Genomic DNA, 16,838 nt, shown 5'->3' on the forward strand with positions numbered 1-16,838 from the left:
CGCCTGCAGTGCTGGCATCCCATGTGGGCACCGGGTTTTAGTTCCAGTGCTCCTCTTCCAGTCCAGCTCTCTGCTGTGGCCTGGGAGGGCAGTGGAGGATGGCCCAGGTCCTTGGGCCCCTGCACTGTGTGGGAGAACAGAAGGAGGCACCTAGCTCCTGGCTTCGGATTGGCATAGCTCCAGCCATGGCGGCCATTTGGGGGGTGAACCAACAGAGGAAGACCTTTCTCTCTGTCTCTCTCTCTCATTGTCTAACTCTATCTGTCAAAAAAAAAAAAAAAAAAAAAAAAAAAAAAGGTTAACCCTACACTAAGTAAAGAGTTCAACAAATAGTATGGAAAAATTTAAAAATCTGTTCCTTAACAGTCAAGACAAGGGCTGTTCAAAATCATCGCGTCTCAAAGTGCCAAAAGTACTTCTGTGGATTCCCTTTTAGGTGCTTTATTAATTACCACATTCGAGCATTCAAGGAGAAGATACAGTGTTTTGTCTTTTTTGGATTGGCTTATTTCGCTAAGTAAAATTGGTTTTCAGTTGCCTCCATTTTGCCACAAACAGCAGGCTTCCACTCTTTTACCGCTGTGTAGTATTCCATTCGTACATGTACCATAATTTCTCTATCCAGTCTTCAGTTGATGAACATTTGGGTTGATTGCATAGCTTAGCTATTGTGAACTGAGCTGCAGCAAATGAGTTATTAAAAGAAAAAAGGAGCTGACGTTGTGGTGTAGTGGGTAAAGCCACTGCCTGTGGTGGTGGCATCCTGTATGGGTGCCGGTTTGAGTCCTTGCTGCTCCACTTCCCATCCAGCTCTCTGCTGTGGCCTGGGAAAGCAGTAGAAGATGGCCCAAGTCCTTGGGCCCCTGCACCTGCATGGGAGACCCAGAAGAAGCTCCTGGCTCCTGGCTTTGGATCAACCCAGCTCTGGCCATGCAGCCATTTGGGGAGTGAACCAGCGGGTGGAAGACCTCTCTCTCTCTCTCTCTTTCTCTGTCTCTCTGTCTCTCTGTCTCTCTCTCTCTCTCTCTCTCTCCCTCTCTCCCTCCCTTTCTCTCTGTATCTCTGCCTTTCAAATAAATAAATCTTAATAAAAGGAAAAAATTATCTTCAGGCCATACAGGACCTTTTGGTTCCAGTTCTTTGCTACATATTTCAGGGTTTTGCTGAGCATCTGGATTTTTTTGTTTTGTTTTTTTTGCTTTTAATTCCTTGATTTGAAAGGCAAAGTAACAGCGAAAGAGAAATCTTACATTTATTTGCTGATTCATTCTCCTAATGCCTGCAACAGCCAGGGCTGGAACAGTTTGAAACTGGGAACCAGAAGCTCCATGTGAGTGGCAGGAAACCAAGTGCTTGGGTGTCACCTGCTGCCTCCCTGGCACGTTAGCGGAGGAGCTGGGGCTCAAGCTGTAACTGGCAGCAGCTTAAGTCGCGGTAACCATGATGCTTGCCCTGAGCATCTAGTTTTAAGGAATTTACCTTAATTCCCTTCTGAATGGTGTTGGTCTTTCCTCCATGTTATGTCTTTTATGTTTTTTAATATATTACCTGGCAGGTATACTTGCATCCAGACTTGATGACCTTCAGCTTGGACTAATGGAACGGTGGGAGGTAGGGGTGGACGGTGTGGATGGGAGCTGAAGGGGATGGAACTAGGGAAAAGCTGAGCTTGCTGCTTTCCAAGTTAAGAAGCAGATGTTGGGGGTCAGTGTTGTGGCACAGTGGGTTACGGTGGGTTAACTTATGACCTGCGATGTTGACATCCCATATCAGAACATAGGTTTGAGTCCTGGCTGCTCTGCTTCCAGTCCAGCTCCCTGCTAATGTGCTCATGAAGGCAGTGGAAGATAGCCCAGATATTTAGGCCTCTGTCACCCATGTGGGAGAGCTGGATGGAGTTCCTGGCTTCTGGCTTTGGCTCAGCCCAGCCCCAGTCCTTGTGACCATTTGGGGAGTGAACCAGTGCTTGGAAGATCTGTCTGTCTCACTCTCGCAATGTAACTGTCTCTCAAATGTAAAGAAAAAAAAAAAAAAAAAAGAGCCAGTGCTGTGGCATAGCAGGTGAAGCCGCCTCCTGCAGTGCCAGCATCCCATATGGGTGCCGGTTCGAGTCCCGGCTGCTCCACTTCTGATTCAGCTCTCTGCTGTGGCCTGGGAAAGCAGTAGAAGATGGCCCAAGTCCTTGTTCCCCTGCACCCATGTGGGAGACCCGGAGGAAGCTCCTGGCTCCTGGCTCCTGATCTGCCTGGCTCTGGCCATTGTGGCCAGTTGGGGAGTAAACCAGCGGATAGAAGATTTCTCTCTCTCTCTGCCTCTCCTTCTTTCTCTGTGTGTAACTCTGACTTTCAAATAAATAATAAAGCTTAAAAACATTTTTTTCTAAAAATATTTTAAGAAGCAGCAGTTGTCACTTTAGGTTTCCAAGCCTGGGAGGGACGCAGGGAAATCTTCACACACAGAAGTTCCACAGCTATATTGCTGAAGCAGAAAGATTGTGAAGGCAGGGAGACCCGCTGAAGGCTGGAGGCAACTTTAATCTTCTGGTAAAGCCATGAAGCCCAGATGTGCGCATCCTGCACGGAGCAGGAGGAGAGGAACCAGAAGACGTTCTGCACAAGGAGTCGGCAGCTTGTGCCCACTGATTAGTTTCCCGTGTACACACACACACACACACACACACACAGTACCATGTACTCTGGGATGATGGTAATAAGGAATTTTGAGGTCCTGAAGTCTTTCTGAATTATAAATGTTATTTACTATAATGTTAATGGAAAATAATCTTTTATACAGTTTTTTCAAGATTTATATATTTATTTAAAAGTTACACAGAGAGAGAAGGAGAGGCAGAGAGAGAGAGAGAGAAAGAGAGGGGTCTTCCATCTGCTGGTTCACTCCCCACTTGGCCACAATGGTCGGAGCTGTGCCATTCTGAAGCCAGGAGCCAGGAGCTTCCTGTGGGTCTTCCACGCTGGCACAGGGGCCCAAGTACTTGAGCCATCATCTACTGCTTTCCCAGGCCATAGCAGAGAGCTGGATCAGAAATGGAGCAGCTTTACCCACCACGCCACAGTGCTGGCCCCTATATAGTTTTAATTATTTGAAGATTGCTTTTCTGGAATACACAGTTAAAGTCTTAGTCTGTGCTTAGCTGAACTTGCAAATTAGGATTCTCTGTACTCACAGGTTAGACTATGAATGTGACTTTTTTTTTTTTTTTTTTTTTGACAGGCAGAGTTAGTGAGAGAGAGAGAGAGAGAGAAAGGTCTTCCTTTCCTTTGGTTCACCCCCCAAATGGCTGCTACGGCTGGCGTTGTGCCGATCCGAACCAGGAACCAGGTGCTTCCTCCTGGTCTCCCATGCGGATTCAGGGACCAAGTACTTGGGCCATCCTCCACTGCACTCCTGGGCCACAGCAGAGAGCTGGACTGGAAGAGGAGCAACCAGGACAGAATCCAGTGCCCCAACCTGGACTAAAACCAGGGGTGCTGGCACCGGCTATGAATTTTTTTTTTAAGATTTATTTATTTATTTGAAAGGAAGAGTGACGGAGAAAGAGAGAGAGTGTGTATTCGAGATCTTCCATGTGCTGGTTCACTCCCCCAAATGGCAGTAACAGCCAGGTCTGGCCCGACTGAAGCCTGGAGCCCAGAACTCCATCTGGGGCTCGCACGGGGGTGGCAGGGACTGAAGTACTTGAATCATTGTCTGCTACCTCCCAGGCACAGTAGCTGGGAGCTGGTTCATAAGTGGAGTAGCCAGGACTCAAACAAAGCACCTGATGTGTGATGCAGGCATCCCCTGCTATGGTTTAACCTACACTGTGCCACAATGCCCCCTCTGAATTCTGACTTTTTAATGTGGCTGAGACTGTTTAGGCTTTATTGAGTAGAGGGAAAGCAGCATACACAGCCCCTTACCATGTTCAGACACATACTCAGGCTTAATGGAATGTCCATGGAAGGCGGCCTGCCTCTGCTGCTGTGAGTTTTTCCCCCCAGGTTCTTGGTGCTGGGTTTTGCTGGTGGTGAACACCCAGTCTGAGCCGGCTGGTGCTTGTCGTCATTCCTACGAGGCTGATTCAGGAATTTCTCAGGGTTGAGACTTGGACACAGATTGCAGCAGCAGCGTAGTCCTCTCCTCATCCCCTTCTCCATTCCACATACTGCTTTTTGCTTTAGATTCTTCTGGAAAAACTCATAAAAGCAGGTACACTGTGGGGCAGGCGAAGGAAGGACAGCATTCCAGAAGACGGCCATGACTACCACTGCCCTTGGCCCCGCGAGCAATCGTTATTTGCCTTTAGGGCCATCAGTTTGGCGATCTAAAGAAAATAAACACTCAAAATGAAAGTGAGAACAGAAAAGGCCCTTTCAAACAAATAATAGATTCCTCGCACAGCTCCTCCTAGGAGGCTGACGGCGTGGGACAGGGAAGTGGAGAACTGTGCTTGCTGGGGTCTGCCAAATGTCCCCTCTGGCACCTGGAGTCTCCAGTCAGCTGCTGAGGCCAGCAGGCCTGATGACAGACGGTCTGGCTGCACAGAAGCCCTTTGTCAGCGTGGTTCAGAGCAGATCCTTTCAAAACCCTGCATCAGTGTTTGCTCTGTCTTACAGTGGTTTGAGTCCGGCCAATGACACTGGAGCCAAGAAGAAGAAAAAGAAACAAAAGAAGAAGAAAGAAAAGGGCGGTGACTCGGATTCCACCCAGGATCAGCCAGTGAAGGTAACGAGGAGGCTCTGTCTTCTTGTGATGGAGTCACTTTCAATGTATAGGAACAGTTTAGATTGACAGTCTCCACTGGTATTGCTTCAAGATGGAAGAGCTGGATCCCAGCGCTGTCTGCTGCCCTAGACCTAGGTGATGAAACTGCTCTCAGTGCCTTAAGAGACAGCAGGTTAGACCCTGGCTCCCAAGCATGGTGCCCATCAGAACTCACAGGTGCTACTGCATGTGGTGCTGGGCAGGTGCTGTGGAATGCTGGCGGTGTGACAGCCCCTGTCGCCTAGAGCAGTGGTTCTCAGCCTTCTCTCTGTGCAGTCCCCACTGCTGAGAGAATAAAAGGCCCCTCCTTCATCAGGCAGACCTATACGTACCAGCGAGAACCCCGTTGTCCATTGCTGAGTTCTGCTCCCTGAGAACCACTGGCCTAGAGCTTTACCACCTAAGCCTGGCACATGGCATGACATGCAGAGGTCTGAGTGAGGGTGGTCTTGTTTCTTAAATAAAACAGGTTTACAAAAGAAAACCTTTTATTTCACACAAGTGCTGTCTTCAGTCGGCCTCGGAGGACAGCTCACAACACATCTGTGAGTCTGAAATCTGGTCTTGTCCCAGGATTCCCACATGTTGCTTTATGCTTCAAATGTTGTGGTCAGCTTGAATCTCCTGGCTAACTGAAACGCCTTCAAGTAATTTTTTACATTTCCAATATCAAGCCCACTGTGGAGATTTAAAAAGAAACAATAGCAGCCCACTGTTTCAGACCACAGTGTGTTGGGCTCTTGGCGGGCACGTCACTGAAATCAGCCCCAGACATTCGCCTTCCCACGTTAAAGGGGAGAGTGGTGGCTTACCTGGTCCTTCGGTCGGATGTCTGTAGTCCAAGCCCATGTGTAGGCTGGAGGGATTTTGGTTGGTTTATTTATCTGAGGCCAGGTGTTTGGTATCACAGGATTTGAGCTGAAAGCTGTAGCAAAATAGTTTACTTTGACGTCAGAAATTTTTAGCAAAGCACCATTCACATAGCTCTTCTGTGTTCCTCTTTGTGAGAGGTTTATTACAGAGAATTTATTTAAAAACAGTAAGAGGAAGACAATTAAAGTCACTTGGAGTCTTAACTCCCAGAAATAAGCGGTATACCTGTTGGTTTATGGTCTCCCTCTCCTTCTCAATCTAAATGGAAAAAAATTGATTAGAAGAAGATGTGGGTATTTTTATCATCTTAATCCTGACATAAGATCCAAAAGCCATAAAACAAAAGTTGATGAATTTGAACCTTATTTGTAAAATTTACAAGAGAAATAACAAACTGGGAAAATATTTGTAATGCATGTATCAGTCAACTTAACAATTAAACGAATAGCCATTTCATAAAGAAAAAAATATTAATATTTAACCAGTGGATGAAAAACAGGTAAATTCACAATGGAAGAAATGAAAATTAAAGCAATAATTTTTTTTCTCCTAGATTGGCAGTGATTAAGATTTTGTCAATCTAGTAATGAAGGTCTGGAGAAACAGGCGCTCCATAGGTTATTGATGCTTCCTTTTTTTTCTATAGTTTATTTCTTTTTGTTTTTATTTATTTGAAAGGGAGAGAGAGTACTTCCATCCCCCATCCACTCCCAGAATGCCAGCAGTATCGGGGACTGTGCTAGGCTGAAGCCAGGAGCCAGGAACTCCATTCAGGTCTTGCTCGTGGGTAGCAGGAGCCAAGTACTCGAGCCAGCATCTGCTGCACCTGAGGTGCATCAGCAGGAAGCTGGATTGGGGGAGGAGTAGCTGGCTCGAAACGGTGCTCCGCAGTGGGACGCGGGAGTCTCAGTCGGTGGCTTAACTTGCCCTGGCTCGACACCAGGCCCTGATGGTCTCTTTTTAGAGAGCAAATTGATGATACATACTTTCAAATGTACCTGCCTTTTGACCCATCAAGCCTCTTAAGCTTTGTTTTGCAGAAATGTATAGTCTAGTGAACAAAAATAGATGTACAAGAAAATGTGCTGCTTGTAAAACTGAAGAATGAAACCACCAAAATGCCTATCAGTCGGAGGCCGGCTAAAGATACTGTGCTCCACGCATACCGTGAACTCTGTTGCTAGATGGATGGGTCTGAGGGAGGGGGTGGGGGGAAGCATCATTATGCTCTTAAAACTGTGTATATGAACTACAGGGAATGTGTTCTGTTTATATAAATTACAATCATGGTAGTTCTCTGTGTCTTCACTTAGAAAGATTGCTAAGATATAGTGTTTACAGAGCAATTTGTAGAATAATACACAATCCAGTTTTAGTTTTTGAAAAGTGAGTGTGTTTGGAACTTGCATGGAAAAGAGCTTGGAATTATATTTGCCTCTTTTTAATCCCCCAGGTTAAGACTGTTGATGACCAGAATTGTATTTGAGGGATGGGATTGATTGTTAGGTTCTTATTTTCTATATGTTTTTTACATTTCTGCATTGTTTGAAATTTTCCACTGAGCATGTGTTACTTTTGCTATAGAACTGTAAGAAGCGGGGAAGGGGAAAAACCCTCCAGGCAGGGCCCCCATCATATAGCTCCTGGTCAGCCACTTTGTCCAGTTGTCTAACATACGGCCTCTGGGATTAGTATGAGGAACCCCACTCCTTCTTGGAGTTGTACCTCTCAACTCGTGGACTCATCATTAATCCTGTCTTACTCATATAATGGGCCTTTTCTGTCCCCAACTCTTCTCGCCCAGATGAACTCTTTGCCAGCCGAGAGGATCCAGGAAATACAGAAGGCCATTGAGCTGTTCTCAGTGGGCCAGGGACCTGCCAAAACCATGGAGGAGGCTAGCAAGCGGAGCTACCAGTTCTGGGATACACAGCCTGTCCCCAAGCTGGGTGCGTATGTGCTTTCTTCCTAGGTGAGGGCGAGAACACGCCGGAGCACTGTTGCCATGGGAATTCCAGGCTCAGCGTGAGAGAAAGAACGTGCGTCCCAGGGTGCCTTGTGGCTATATTTAGATGGTAGTCTTTAAAATACAATATAGAAAAGACTTCTGTTCAGAGGCCTTACCACGTCACAGCAGTACACATTAAGAACAAGTCATGATTCATGTAGTCCGTCTTCATCCAGTGTAAATCTGCAAAGAAAAACAGTGAATTGGCCCTGATGAGTGGAGATGTCTGTCCTGCTTAGGTCTGTAGGGATACTTTCTCCACTGGGCAGATGTTTAGTTCTGGAAGGGACAGACTCCCGGCCTCTGGCCCATGTCTCAGCCAGTGCATGCCTCCTGGACAGGCAGTGCCCTCCAGCCGGGCACTGGGTCGGAGTATTGCAGGTTCTAGGGTGAGGTCCCAGTGACCACACCGCCTGGGAGTGAAATCCCACAGAGGCATTTCGTGGTGGCTGCACACAGCTTGCCAGTTTTCACGTGGGTTTTGGAGTTTTGATTTTGTTTTTCATTAGAAATTTGCACGAGTGGCCTGGCTGCAGTCTTCAGAGACGGTGGATGTGGTGAAGAGGTGAACTGCGATGAGTAGGCTCCTGCCCCTCCGCGGTGTGGGAGCGCTTTGCCATTTGCCTCTTTTCTCACCTGTACGTGTAGAAAGGCCTCAGTTCTCAGAAACCTTGCCAGGGAGCCACACAGCTGCTCAGGAGGGCCTGGCACCCTCAGGAAGGAGAAGCAAGATTTGCTCGCTTCTGGATGTGGGCTCTGAAGAGTGGTCGCTTCAACCCTCGGACCCGTCTCTGCAGGAAGTCCCACCTAACCAGGGATGAGTTAGTTGCATTCTTGAGGTCGCTCCCTAGTTCCACTCTGACTGTCCTTAAAATAGTGTTATCTGCAGCCCCCTTTTTTTTTTTTTTTAAGATTTATTTTATTTATTTGAAAGGCAGAGTTAGAGGAGAGAGAGACTCAAACCGTCACCCATATGGGAAGCTTTAACCCACTGCACCACAATGCTGGCCTCTATCTGCAGCTTGCTGTAATCTTTTTAAAGGTTCATTTACGTATTTGAAAGGCAGAGTGACAGAGAGGCAGAAGCAGAGAGAGACAGAGACAAAGATCTTCCATCTGCTGGTTCACTCCCCAAATGGCCACAACAGCCAAGTCTAGGCCAGGCAGAAGCCAGGAGCCAGGAACTCCATCCTGGTCTCTCACATGGGTGGCAGGGGTCCAAGCACTCAGGCCATCTTCCATTGCCTTCCCTGGTGCATTAGCAGGGAGCTGGACTGAAGCAGAGCACCAGGACCCAGACTGGCACTGGGACAGGATAGGGCTCCGGGGTCAAAAGCAGCAGCTGCCGCACCGCAGTCCCAGTCCCTTAGCTTAATTTTTTGCCACTTATGTGGGGAGTGGGGGCAGGGGCAGTGATGATTATAAAATTCATACATATCAAGTATCCTAAGTTCACAGCACTCCCTGCCTTCTTGGGAGAGTTTTGTTTAGATTGTGTTCCACTAAAGCAAAAGGTATTTTTTCCCCAAGATTAATTGATTGATTTGAAAGGCAGCATGGCAGGGAGAGGAGAGAGTTTTTCCATCTACCAGTTCACTCCACAAATGGCCTCAACAGTGAAAGCCAGCCAAAGTCAAAGTGAGGAGCCTGGAACTGCATCTGGTCTCCCATGTGGTGGCAGGGGTCCAACTGCTTGGACCATCATCTGCTGCTTTCCCAGGTGCATTAACGGAATTGATTGAAAGAGCAGCTGGGACTCTGCTGGCACCGATGGCTTAGCCTGCTGTGCCGTAATGCTGGCCCTTTCAGATTCCTTCACAGGTTGAAAATCTTCCGTAAGTTCACCTGTTAAAGGGTCTTCTAAATAGAAGTGTTTGTCTTTTTTTTTTTTTTTTTTTTTAAGATTTATTTATTTATTTGAAGTGCCTTTTTTAAAGATTTATTTATTTATTTGAAGGCAGAGTTACAGAGAGGCAGAGAGAGAGAGAGAAAGGTCTTCCATCCACTGGTTCATTCCTCAGATGGCCGCAAAGGCTAGAGCTGTGCCAACATGAAGCCAGGAGCCAGGAGTTTCTTCCAGGTCTCCCACACAGGTGCAGGGGCCCAAGGACTTGGGCCATAGAAGTGCTTGTCTTTATAACACTCCCTAGTGTTATAACACTATTTTAAGGACAGTCAGAGTGGAACTAGGGAGTGTGTGTTCCCCTAAGTAAATTCTCATTCCCCTTTTCAAATCATACCATTAAAAAAAAAAAGATTTGTTTATTTATGTATTTGAAGGGCAGTGGCAGAGAGAGTGAAAGAGAGAGATCTTGCATCTGCTGGTTCACTCCCAAAATGGCTGCAATGGCCAAAGCTGCACCAGGCTGAAGCCAGAAGCCAGGAGCTTCATCCAGGTCTCCCACATGGGTACAGGGGTCCAAGCACTTGAACTATTTTCTGCTGCTTTCCCAGGGACATCAGCAGGGAGCTGGAACACAAATCGGCATCCACATGGGATTCTGGGCCACAGTCCCACCACCCCATTCTTCTATTTATTTTTAGAATTAAAAAAAAAAAAGATGTATTTATTTATTTATTTTGAAAGCTAAAGTTACAAAGAGAGAGGGAAAGACAGAGGAAGGCCTTCTATCTTCTAGCTCATTCCGCAGATGGCTGCGACAGCCAGGGCCAGGAACTAGGGAGCGACCTCATTCAGGTCTCCCATGTGGGTGCAAGGGCCCAAACACTTGGGTCATCTTCTGCTGCTTTCCCAGACCATTAGCAGAGAACTGGATTGGAAGTGGAGCCGCTGGCACCCATATGGGATACTGGCATCACAGGCAGTGGCTTTACCTAGTACACCACAATGTTGGCCTCCATTCTTATTATTTTTTTTTACTAGTTTTTAACAGATTCTGTGTGATTTATAGATACAATTCTAAGAGCATTATGGTATTCTCTTCCTCCTTCCCCCATCCCTCTCACCCTCCTTCTGTTTGTTTGTTTGTTTGTTGTTGTTGTTTTAAAGATTTATTTATTTATTTATTTATTTGAAAGAGTTAGAGAGGAGAGACAGGGAGACAGGGATATCGTCCATCCTCTGGTTTACACCCCCCCCCCCAATGGCCACAATGGCCAGGGCTGTGCCAGGCCTATGCCAGGAGCCAGCAGCTTCTTCCAGGTCTGTCACATGGGTGCAGGGGCCCAGGGACTTGGGCCATCTTCTGCTTCTTTCCCAGGACATTAGCAGGGAGCTGGATTGGAAGTGGAGCAGCTGGGACTCGAACCAGCACCCATTTGGGATGCCATGCCAACATTCTGCCCAGAGCATCGATTTGCGTCCTGGCTGTTCTGCATCTGATCCATTCCCTGCTAATGTGCCTAGTAAAGCAGCAAAGGGTGGCTCAATTTCCTGGGCCCCTGCCACCTATATGAGACCCAGATGGAGCTCTGGGCTCCTTGCTTTGGCCTGGACCAGTCCTGACCATTGGGGCCATTTCGGGTGTGAACAAGTAGATGGAAGATCTCTTTGTCTCTGTCTCTCCCCTCTGTCACTCTGCCTTTCAAATAAATAAATAGATCATTAACAACAACCACAAAGGGAACGGTCAGGGGTGGGTTTGGCACTGCTTGGGATGCCCACCTCCCATCTAAGTGTGCCTAGGTTTGAGTCTTAGCTTCACTGCCAGTTTCAGCATCCTGCTAAGGTGCACCCTGCAACAGGTGATGGCTCCAGTTGTTGGGTCCTGCCATTTGTGTGGGAGACCCAGATGGCGTTCCTGATCCTGTCTTCATCCTGTCCCAGCCCTGTCTATCGTAGACATTTGGAAAATGACCCAGTGGATGGAAACTCTGTCTCACTGCCTTTCAGGTGGAGGCTTTTCCTGCTATTCTGGCCCCCGGGGGGTTTCTTTTAAGATTCCGGGTTCTTTGAAAACAAATTCCAAATGTCCTCCTCATTTGTTTGCTGCTCCATCGTGTCCTGGAGCTGATTGGCTGTGTCCTTGCTGTGCCCTTTGTGCAGCCCCGCATTTCTCTCTGACGTCTGGGAAGGTGAGGGTCTGTGTCTGTTTTACTTACCGGCCGTGGCCGCAGGACTCGCACATCCTAGGATCCAGTGAACACTTGATGAAGGAGTGAGTGAGCGCAAGTGCTGGGCCGTGGGAGACCTAGGAACCAGCCTCAGTGAGAAGAGTTGGCCTTGATGTTACTGTGATACAACAGGGAAGACCCTCAGTGTTCCTGGCTACAGAGGTCACTGGGGAGAAAAAGGTGCTGCAGTGCATTTTGGAAAAGGTGTAAATTCAGTGCAAGGCGGGCAACGATCACAGACAGAAGGAACAGAAGTGTGGTGCTCTCCCTGGGTCTCTGGCTGACAGTCTTGTAGACTTAAAAAATGTTGAATATACGTAACAGTGAATTGGAAGCAAATTGAGTCAAACTAATTCACAAGAGCTACTTTATAATATAAACCACATGGGCAGTTTCTTACCTAGGGATGAAAAATGCAGCCAGGAAGTCCTGGTAGCAGGCGGCTTCCCTGCCCACGGTCCCCCAGGTTGCCCACCCCTCCCGGTGTTTGGCCTTTAGCGCACGGGGAATGACTCCCTTGTTGACTCTCCCCAGAAGGTGGTGTGTGTCTGGTAGGCTGGGGTCTGCTCCCTTGCTGTGCCCTAGTGCCTGGTGCAGGGGCCACACAGCTGGTGTCAAGCAAGGAGGAGAGGGGGTGGGTGGTCAGTCTTCAGCTGTAGCCTGATGTGGCCGTCTCCACCACGCTTGCCCCACAGATCTGTCCTGAGGGTCTGGAGCTGCCTGCTACACGTTAGAATGAAATGTTTGGGTCAGGGGTCTGGAAGTCACTGAAAGCCTGAATTAAGTACCAAGGGTATACAGAGCGCTGTCCTAGGAGCACTGTGTGGAGTGGGGCCCTTTTGAACAAAGACTCAGTTTCCAAATGCACTGCGCATTGCATTCTCCTGAGTGTGCATGTGAGTGACTGAATTGTAGAAACTAAGTAAATCCACGGGACAGAACTGAGTGTGAATTCGTCCGAGTTTATCGCGAGCCCAGGTCAGCTTGGGGTGAAGTGAGGCTGTGTCTGTCTGAGCCGTCCCCGCACACCCCGCGCCGCCACAGAGGAGGCGCTGCTGCTCAGGGTGGGGATGTCGTGTCGCAGGGTAACTTCCCGACAGCACCGTGTCGGCTGGGTGATTCAGCCTCAAGGCACTTGCAGGACTGGACGGTGAGGGCTTGAGTTGGCGGCCCAGTTAACTGGTCCACGTGGCCGAAAGCCAAGGCTGGCAGGCCAGGATTGAGCCTGGCGCCTGGAAGCCATCGTCTGGTCCAGGAATGGGCCCAGTTCATTGTTGTCGGTGTTGACACAAAAGCAGCCTTGTTGCAGTTCCTTATAAACCCGTCCAGACCCACGGGCCTGCTCTTTACACCGACCGGGAGGCAGGGAGCCGAGTTAGTAAAGATAAATGTTTGTCATTCAGTAACCCCGGGGAGATTTAAAAGGATTTCCAAAGAACGAGCCGCCTTGGATCCCGATGATTGTTCTGAGGTTTTGCCATGAATTGGCCCTCGGTCAGGGGCCAAGGGTAACCAGAGAGATGGCTTGCAGTTGCCAAGCACAGAATGTTCTTCAGATGGGGGGCTCCTTGGGACAGGAGGCCTGTGGTCAGTTTTTGAGCTGAGCCTGTTCCCTCCCCCAGGAGGCAGAGGGTGAGGCTCAGGGCTGTGTTCTCCTTCTAGGTGAAGTAGTCAACACCCACGGCCCTGTGGAGCCTGACAAAGACAACATCCGCCAGGAGCCCTACACCCTGCCCCAGGGCTTCACCTGGGATGCCTTGGACCTAGGGGACCGCGGTGTGGTGAGTAGGCCCAGGACAGCCTGAGTGTGCGTCGGGTCCCACTGTCGCAGCAGGTCCTGCAGTCATTGAGATGGCGTCTCCTCAGGCCTTCCTCCAGCCCCCCCTCTCAAGGGCACCAGGACACCACGTAAAGCACTGCGCTTTCCTGACAGCTGGAGAGTTAACCCCTGTGACTCCCCAAATCGGATACCTGGTTTTCATTCATCTTGTGGTTGTTCATCCATTTATTCCCTCGTCTTAATCTCTAGTCGGTCCTGATTGTTGGGCTGGGGCTGTCCGAGGGTCTCTCCTCTTTACTCCAGCCATTCGGAGCCTCCTCTTTTGACCTCAGGAATCTGTTCCCCTGTAAGGAAGGATGAAAATGTGAACAGAAGACTGTAATAGCAAACTCGGGCCAGCAGATGGAGTCAGTCAGGAAGGTGGAAGAGTCCAGAAGGCCTCTGGGCTGGAGGCTGCCAGGCAGCTGTGGTGGGAGACGGCAGTGACTGCGCTCGTGGTTACTCCCGACCAGCCCCGAGAGTCCTGTCTTCGAGCGCTTCCACAGAAGTCGAGCCCAGTGGCTGTCTGCTGTTGATAGACTGGAATGAGGAATGCTTGCTTAGTTAGGGGCCTTTGGTCGGCCACTCTGCCCCGTTAGAACTCAGGTGCTTGTTCCGAGCGAGTCCTGCCATGCCTAGGGTAAGACAGGTGTGTGAGATGAAACGTGCCGGTGCCCTGCCCACGTGAGCTCCCTGCTTCTCTGCAGCTGAAGGAACTGTACACCCTCCTGAATGAGAACTATGTGGAAGATGATGACAACATGTTCCGATTTGACTACTCTCCGGAATTCCTTCTGTGGTGAGTTGTTAGGGCTTTCTTAGGACTCCGAAGGGCAGGGCAGAGCTTTCTCCCTGCCAGGAAGCTCCCTTTGAGTGGCAGATGCATCTAAAGAAGACTTGCTTTCAGTGGAATTTAAGATGGAAACATTTTTTTCTTAGTTTTTTTTGTTTGTTTTTTGAGAGGCAGAGAGCCCGCATCTGCTGGTTCACTCTCCAAAGGCCCACGACGGCCAGGGCTAGGCCAGATCGAAGCCAGGAAGCAGAAACTGAATCCAGGGCTCCCACGTGCCACGTGCCTGGCAGGGGTTCACCTGCTTGCACCATCAGCTGCTGCCTTCCAGGGTGCATGTTAGCAAGAAGCTGGAATTGGGAGCCGCGCTGGGACTCAAACCCAGGCACTGCAGTATGAGGTGTTGCTGAGCCAGATGCCTGCCCCTGAAACCCTGTTTAGGGCGAACTGACTGGGTGAGGGGGACTTTAAGGGAGAAATCACCCACGATAGGGTGGGGATGAGGCCTGCCAAGATTTAAAAGAAGGGTCCTTTCTGTCCAGTTCCTGAGCACGCTCAGTTGCATGAAAACGGCTCTGTCTGCTGGAGCCATCCACCTGCCTGGGCAGCATCTAATCTAGGAAGGTGGAGCCACGAAGCTGCAACGGAGAGGGGCTGCATGAAGTGGTTGGGAGAGGAAGCAGGGGCAAGCAGAAGAGGGCAGTGGTGCCTGCAAGGCTGGTGGAGGGCGGAGCTCCGGGGACACCGCAGGTGGCCCTGAGCCAAAGAGGCCCATCTGGTTCAAGATGTCAGAATGAGCACGAAGAAGCTGAATCCAGCGTGAAACCCTCTGTATGAGAGCCTCAGATTGGGTAGCTGTGTAGGCCGAGTGGGCTGAGCAATGAGAAGTGGCTATGTCGTGATTCCATTTGTGTCCAAGAGGGCTTGGCCCTAAAGAAAATCCAGCTGTTACCCCTTAGGCACGTGGTGGCCCAAGTGAAGTTTGGTGGTGGAGCTCAGACAACAAGCCCTTGCACAGCCCACAGCCCCTGTCTCTTTTTCCAGGGCTCTCCGGCCACCTGGCTGGCTCCCCCAGTGGCACTGTGGGGTTCGAGTGGTCTCAAGTCGGAAACTGGTTGGTTTCATTAGTGCCATCCCAGCCAACATTCACATCTATGACACGTAAGCACCCGCACCCACCGTACTCCCTGCATCATCCCCCCCATGAAAGGAAGTAGGCAGGTCCCACAGAGAGACAGCATCCAGGACCTGGGAACAGGAAGTCGTCCCTGGGCCCATGTGTCTGAGAGGTGGCTGTTCCCCTTCTGTGACCTGGGAACAGGAAGTCGTCCCTGGGCCCACGTGTCTGAGCTGTGGCTATTCCCATTCTGTGACCTGGGCTGGAGGGTGCCAACTGAGCTCACTCTGAGGGCTCACTCCCTGCTCCCATCATGCCTCAGGAGTGGGCAGGAGCCAGTGCAGCCCAGATTCAGAGGTGCTGGGGCCTTTGGCCTCCACTCTTCCTTTTCCCTGGAAGTGTCAGAACCATCTGCCACTGTCTTGCAGACTTACAGGCTATGGGTTCTTGGAGGAGTCCTGGAGTCCCCATGCTTACTCTGGGAGGTTCCCTGTGCTGCTTCCCGCGTGCTGCAGTGGGGCTCTGCGGCCCACCCTTGGGAGTTCCTCAGGGAGCGGCTGCCGGTGCCCTCACAAAGCGGCGTTTGCCCGAGTCCCACCTCCCTTTGGGAGAACGGTCTGTGATGAGATGAGGCAGGCCTCTTATTTGGTGGAGGCTGCGGGGTAGCGGGAGGGAGCCCAGTGAGCTGTGCAGAAGCCCCTCCCTGCAGCTGTGGCCCACCTCCTTGAAAGGTCACTGTTTCCTTCCCTGTTAACAGCCTTGTCGCCTGGACTTTTCTTCTCTCTCCAGAGAGAAGAAGATGGTGGAGATCAACTTCCTGTGTGTCCACAAGAAGCTGCGCTCCAAGAGAGTGGCACCTGTTCTGATCCGCGAGATAACTCGGCGGGTCCACCTGGAGGGCATTTTCCAAGCTGTTTACACTGCCGGGGTGGTGTTACCAAAGCCTGTTGGCACCTGCAGGTAAAATCGTCTTCTCGTGAGGTCCTGAAAAGCCCGGTGCCCCACTCGAGTTGAGGGGTTGATGTCACTGGGAGCCAGAACGCTGCGTCCCAGCTCAGGACGCGCCCAGGAGCCCCTACGTGAGGTGGGTGGGTGGTAGGGCACCTGCAGGAGCCAGGCAGGGAGCAAGGATTAGCCGTCCCCGGCCCGTGCTGCCTGCTGCTGTGTGGGGCTGTCAGGGCCCGGGGTTAATCTGCCAGGGGCTTTGTTTCTGTGCTGGGTTTTGGGGGAAGTGTCCTGAAGTTCTAAATGGCTGGCTGCGCTTTGGCCGAGAGCTTGACCGACACCTGTGCGATGCAAGCACAGCCTCTGCTGGGCACCTTTAACTAAAACCACCGGGGGATGAGAGCAGGGCAGGGAGGCGGGCACAGGCGCAGCTTCTGGGTAGCTCCAG

At 50.2% G+C, this 16,838-nt stretch overlaps 1 protein-coding gene across 1 annotated transcript in view; it reads left to right on the forward strand.

The window, feature by feature from the left end:
• The window catches only part of NMT1 (N-myristoyltransferase 1), a 41,675-nt gene that overhangs the window by 18,906 nt on the left and 5,931 nt on the right, over positions 1-16,838 (forward strand). The window contains exons 2-7 of the mRNA XM_002719442.5: positions 4,617-4,725; positions 7,442-7,586; positions 13,382-13,500; positions 14,246-14,337; positions 15,373-15,489; positions 16,235-16,405. Coding sequence (XP_002719488.4) covers positions 4,617-4,725; positions 7,442-7,586; positions 13,382-13,500; positions 14,246-14,337; positions 15,373-15,489; positions 16,235-16,405 — 753 coding nt within the window. The remainder of the gene's footprint in view (positions 1-4,616; positions 4,726-7,441; positions 7,587-13,381; positions 13,501-14,245; positions 14,338-15,372; positions 15,490-16,234; positions 16,406-16,838) is intronic.

The sequence above is a fragment of the Oryctolagus cuniculus genome, chromosome 17, assembly GCF_964237555.1.
Source record: "Oryctolagus cuniculus chromosome 17, mOryCun1.1, whole genome shotgun sequence".
Classification (NCBI taxonomy): domain Eukaryota; kingdom Metazoa; phylum Chordata; class Mammalia; order Lagomorpha; family Leporidae; genus Oryctolagus; species Oryctolagus cuniculus.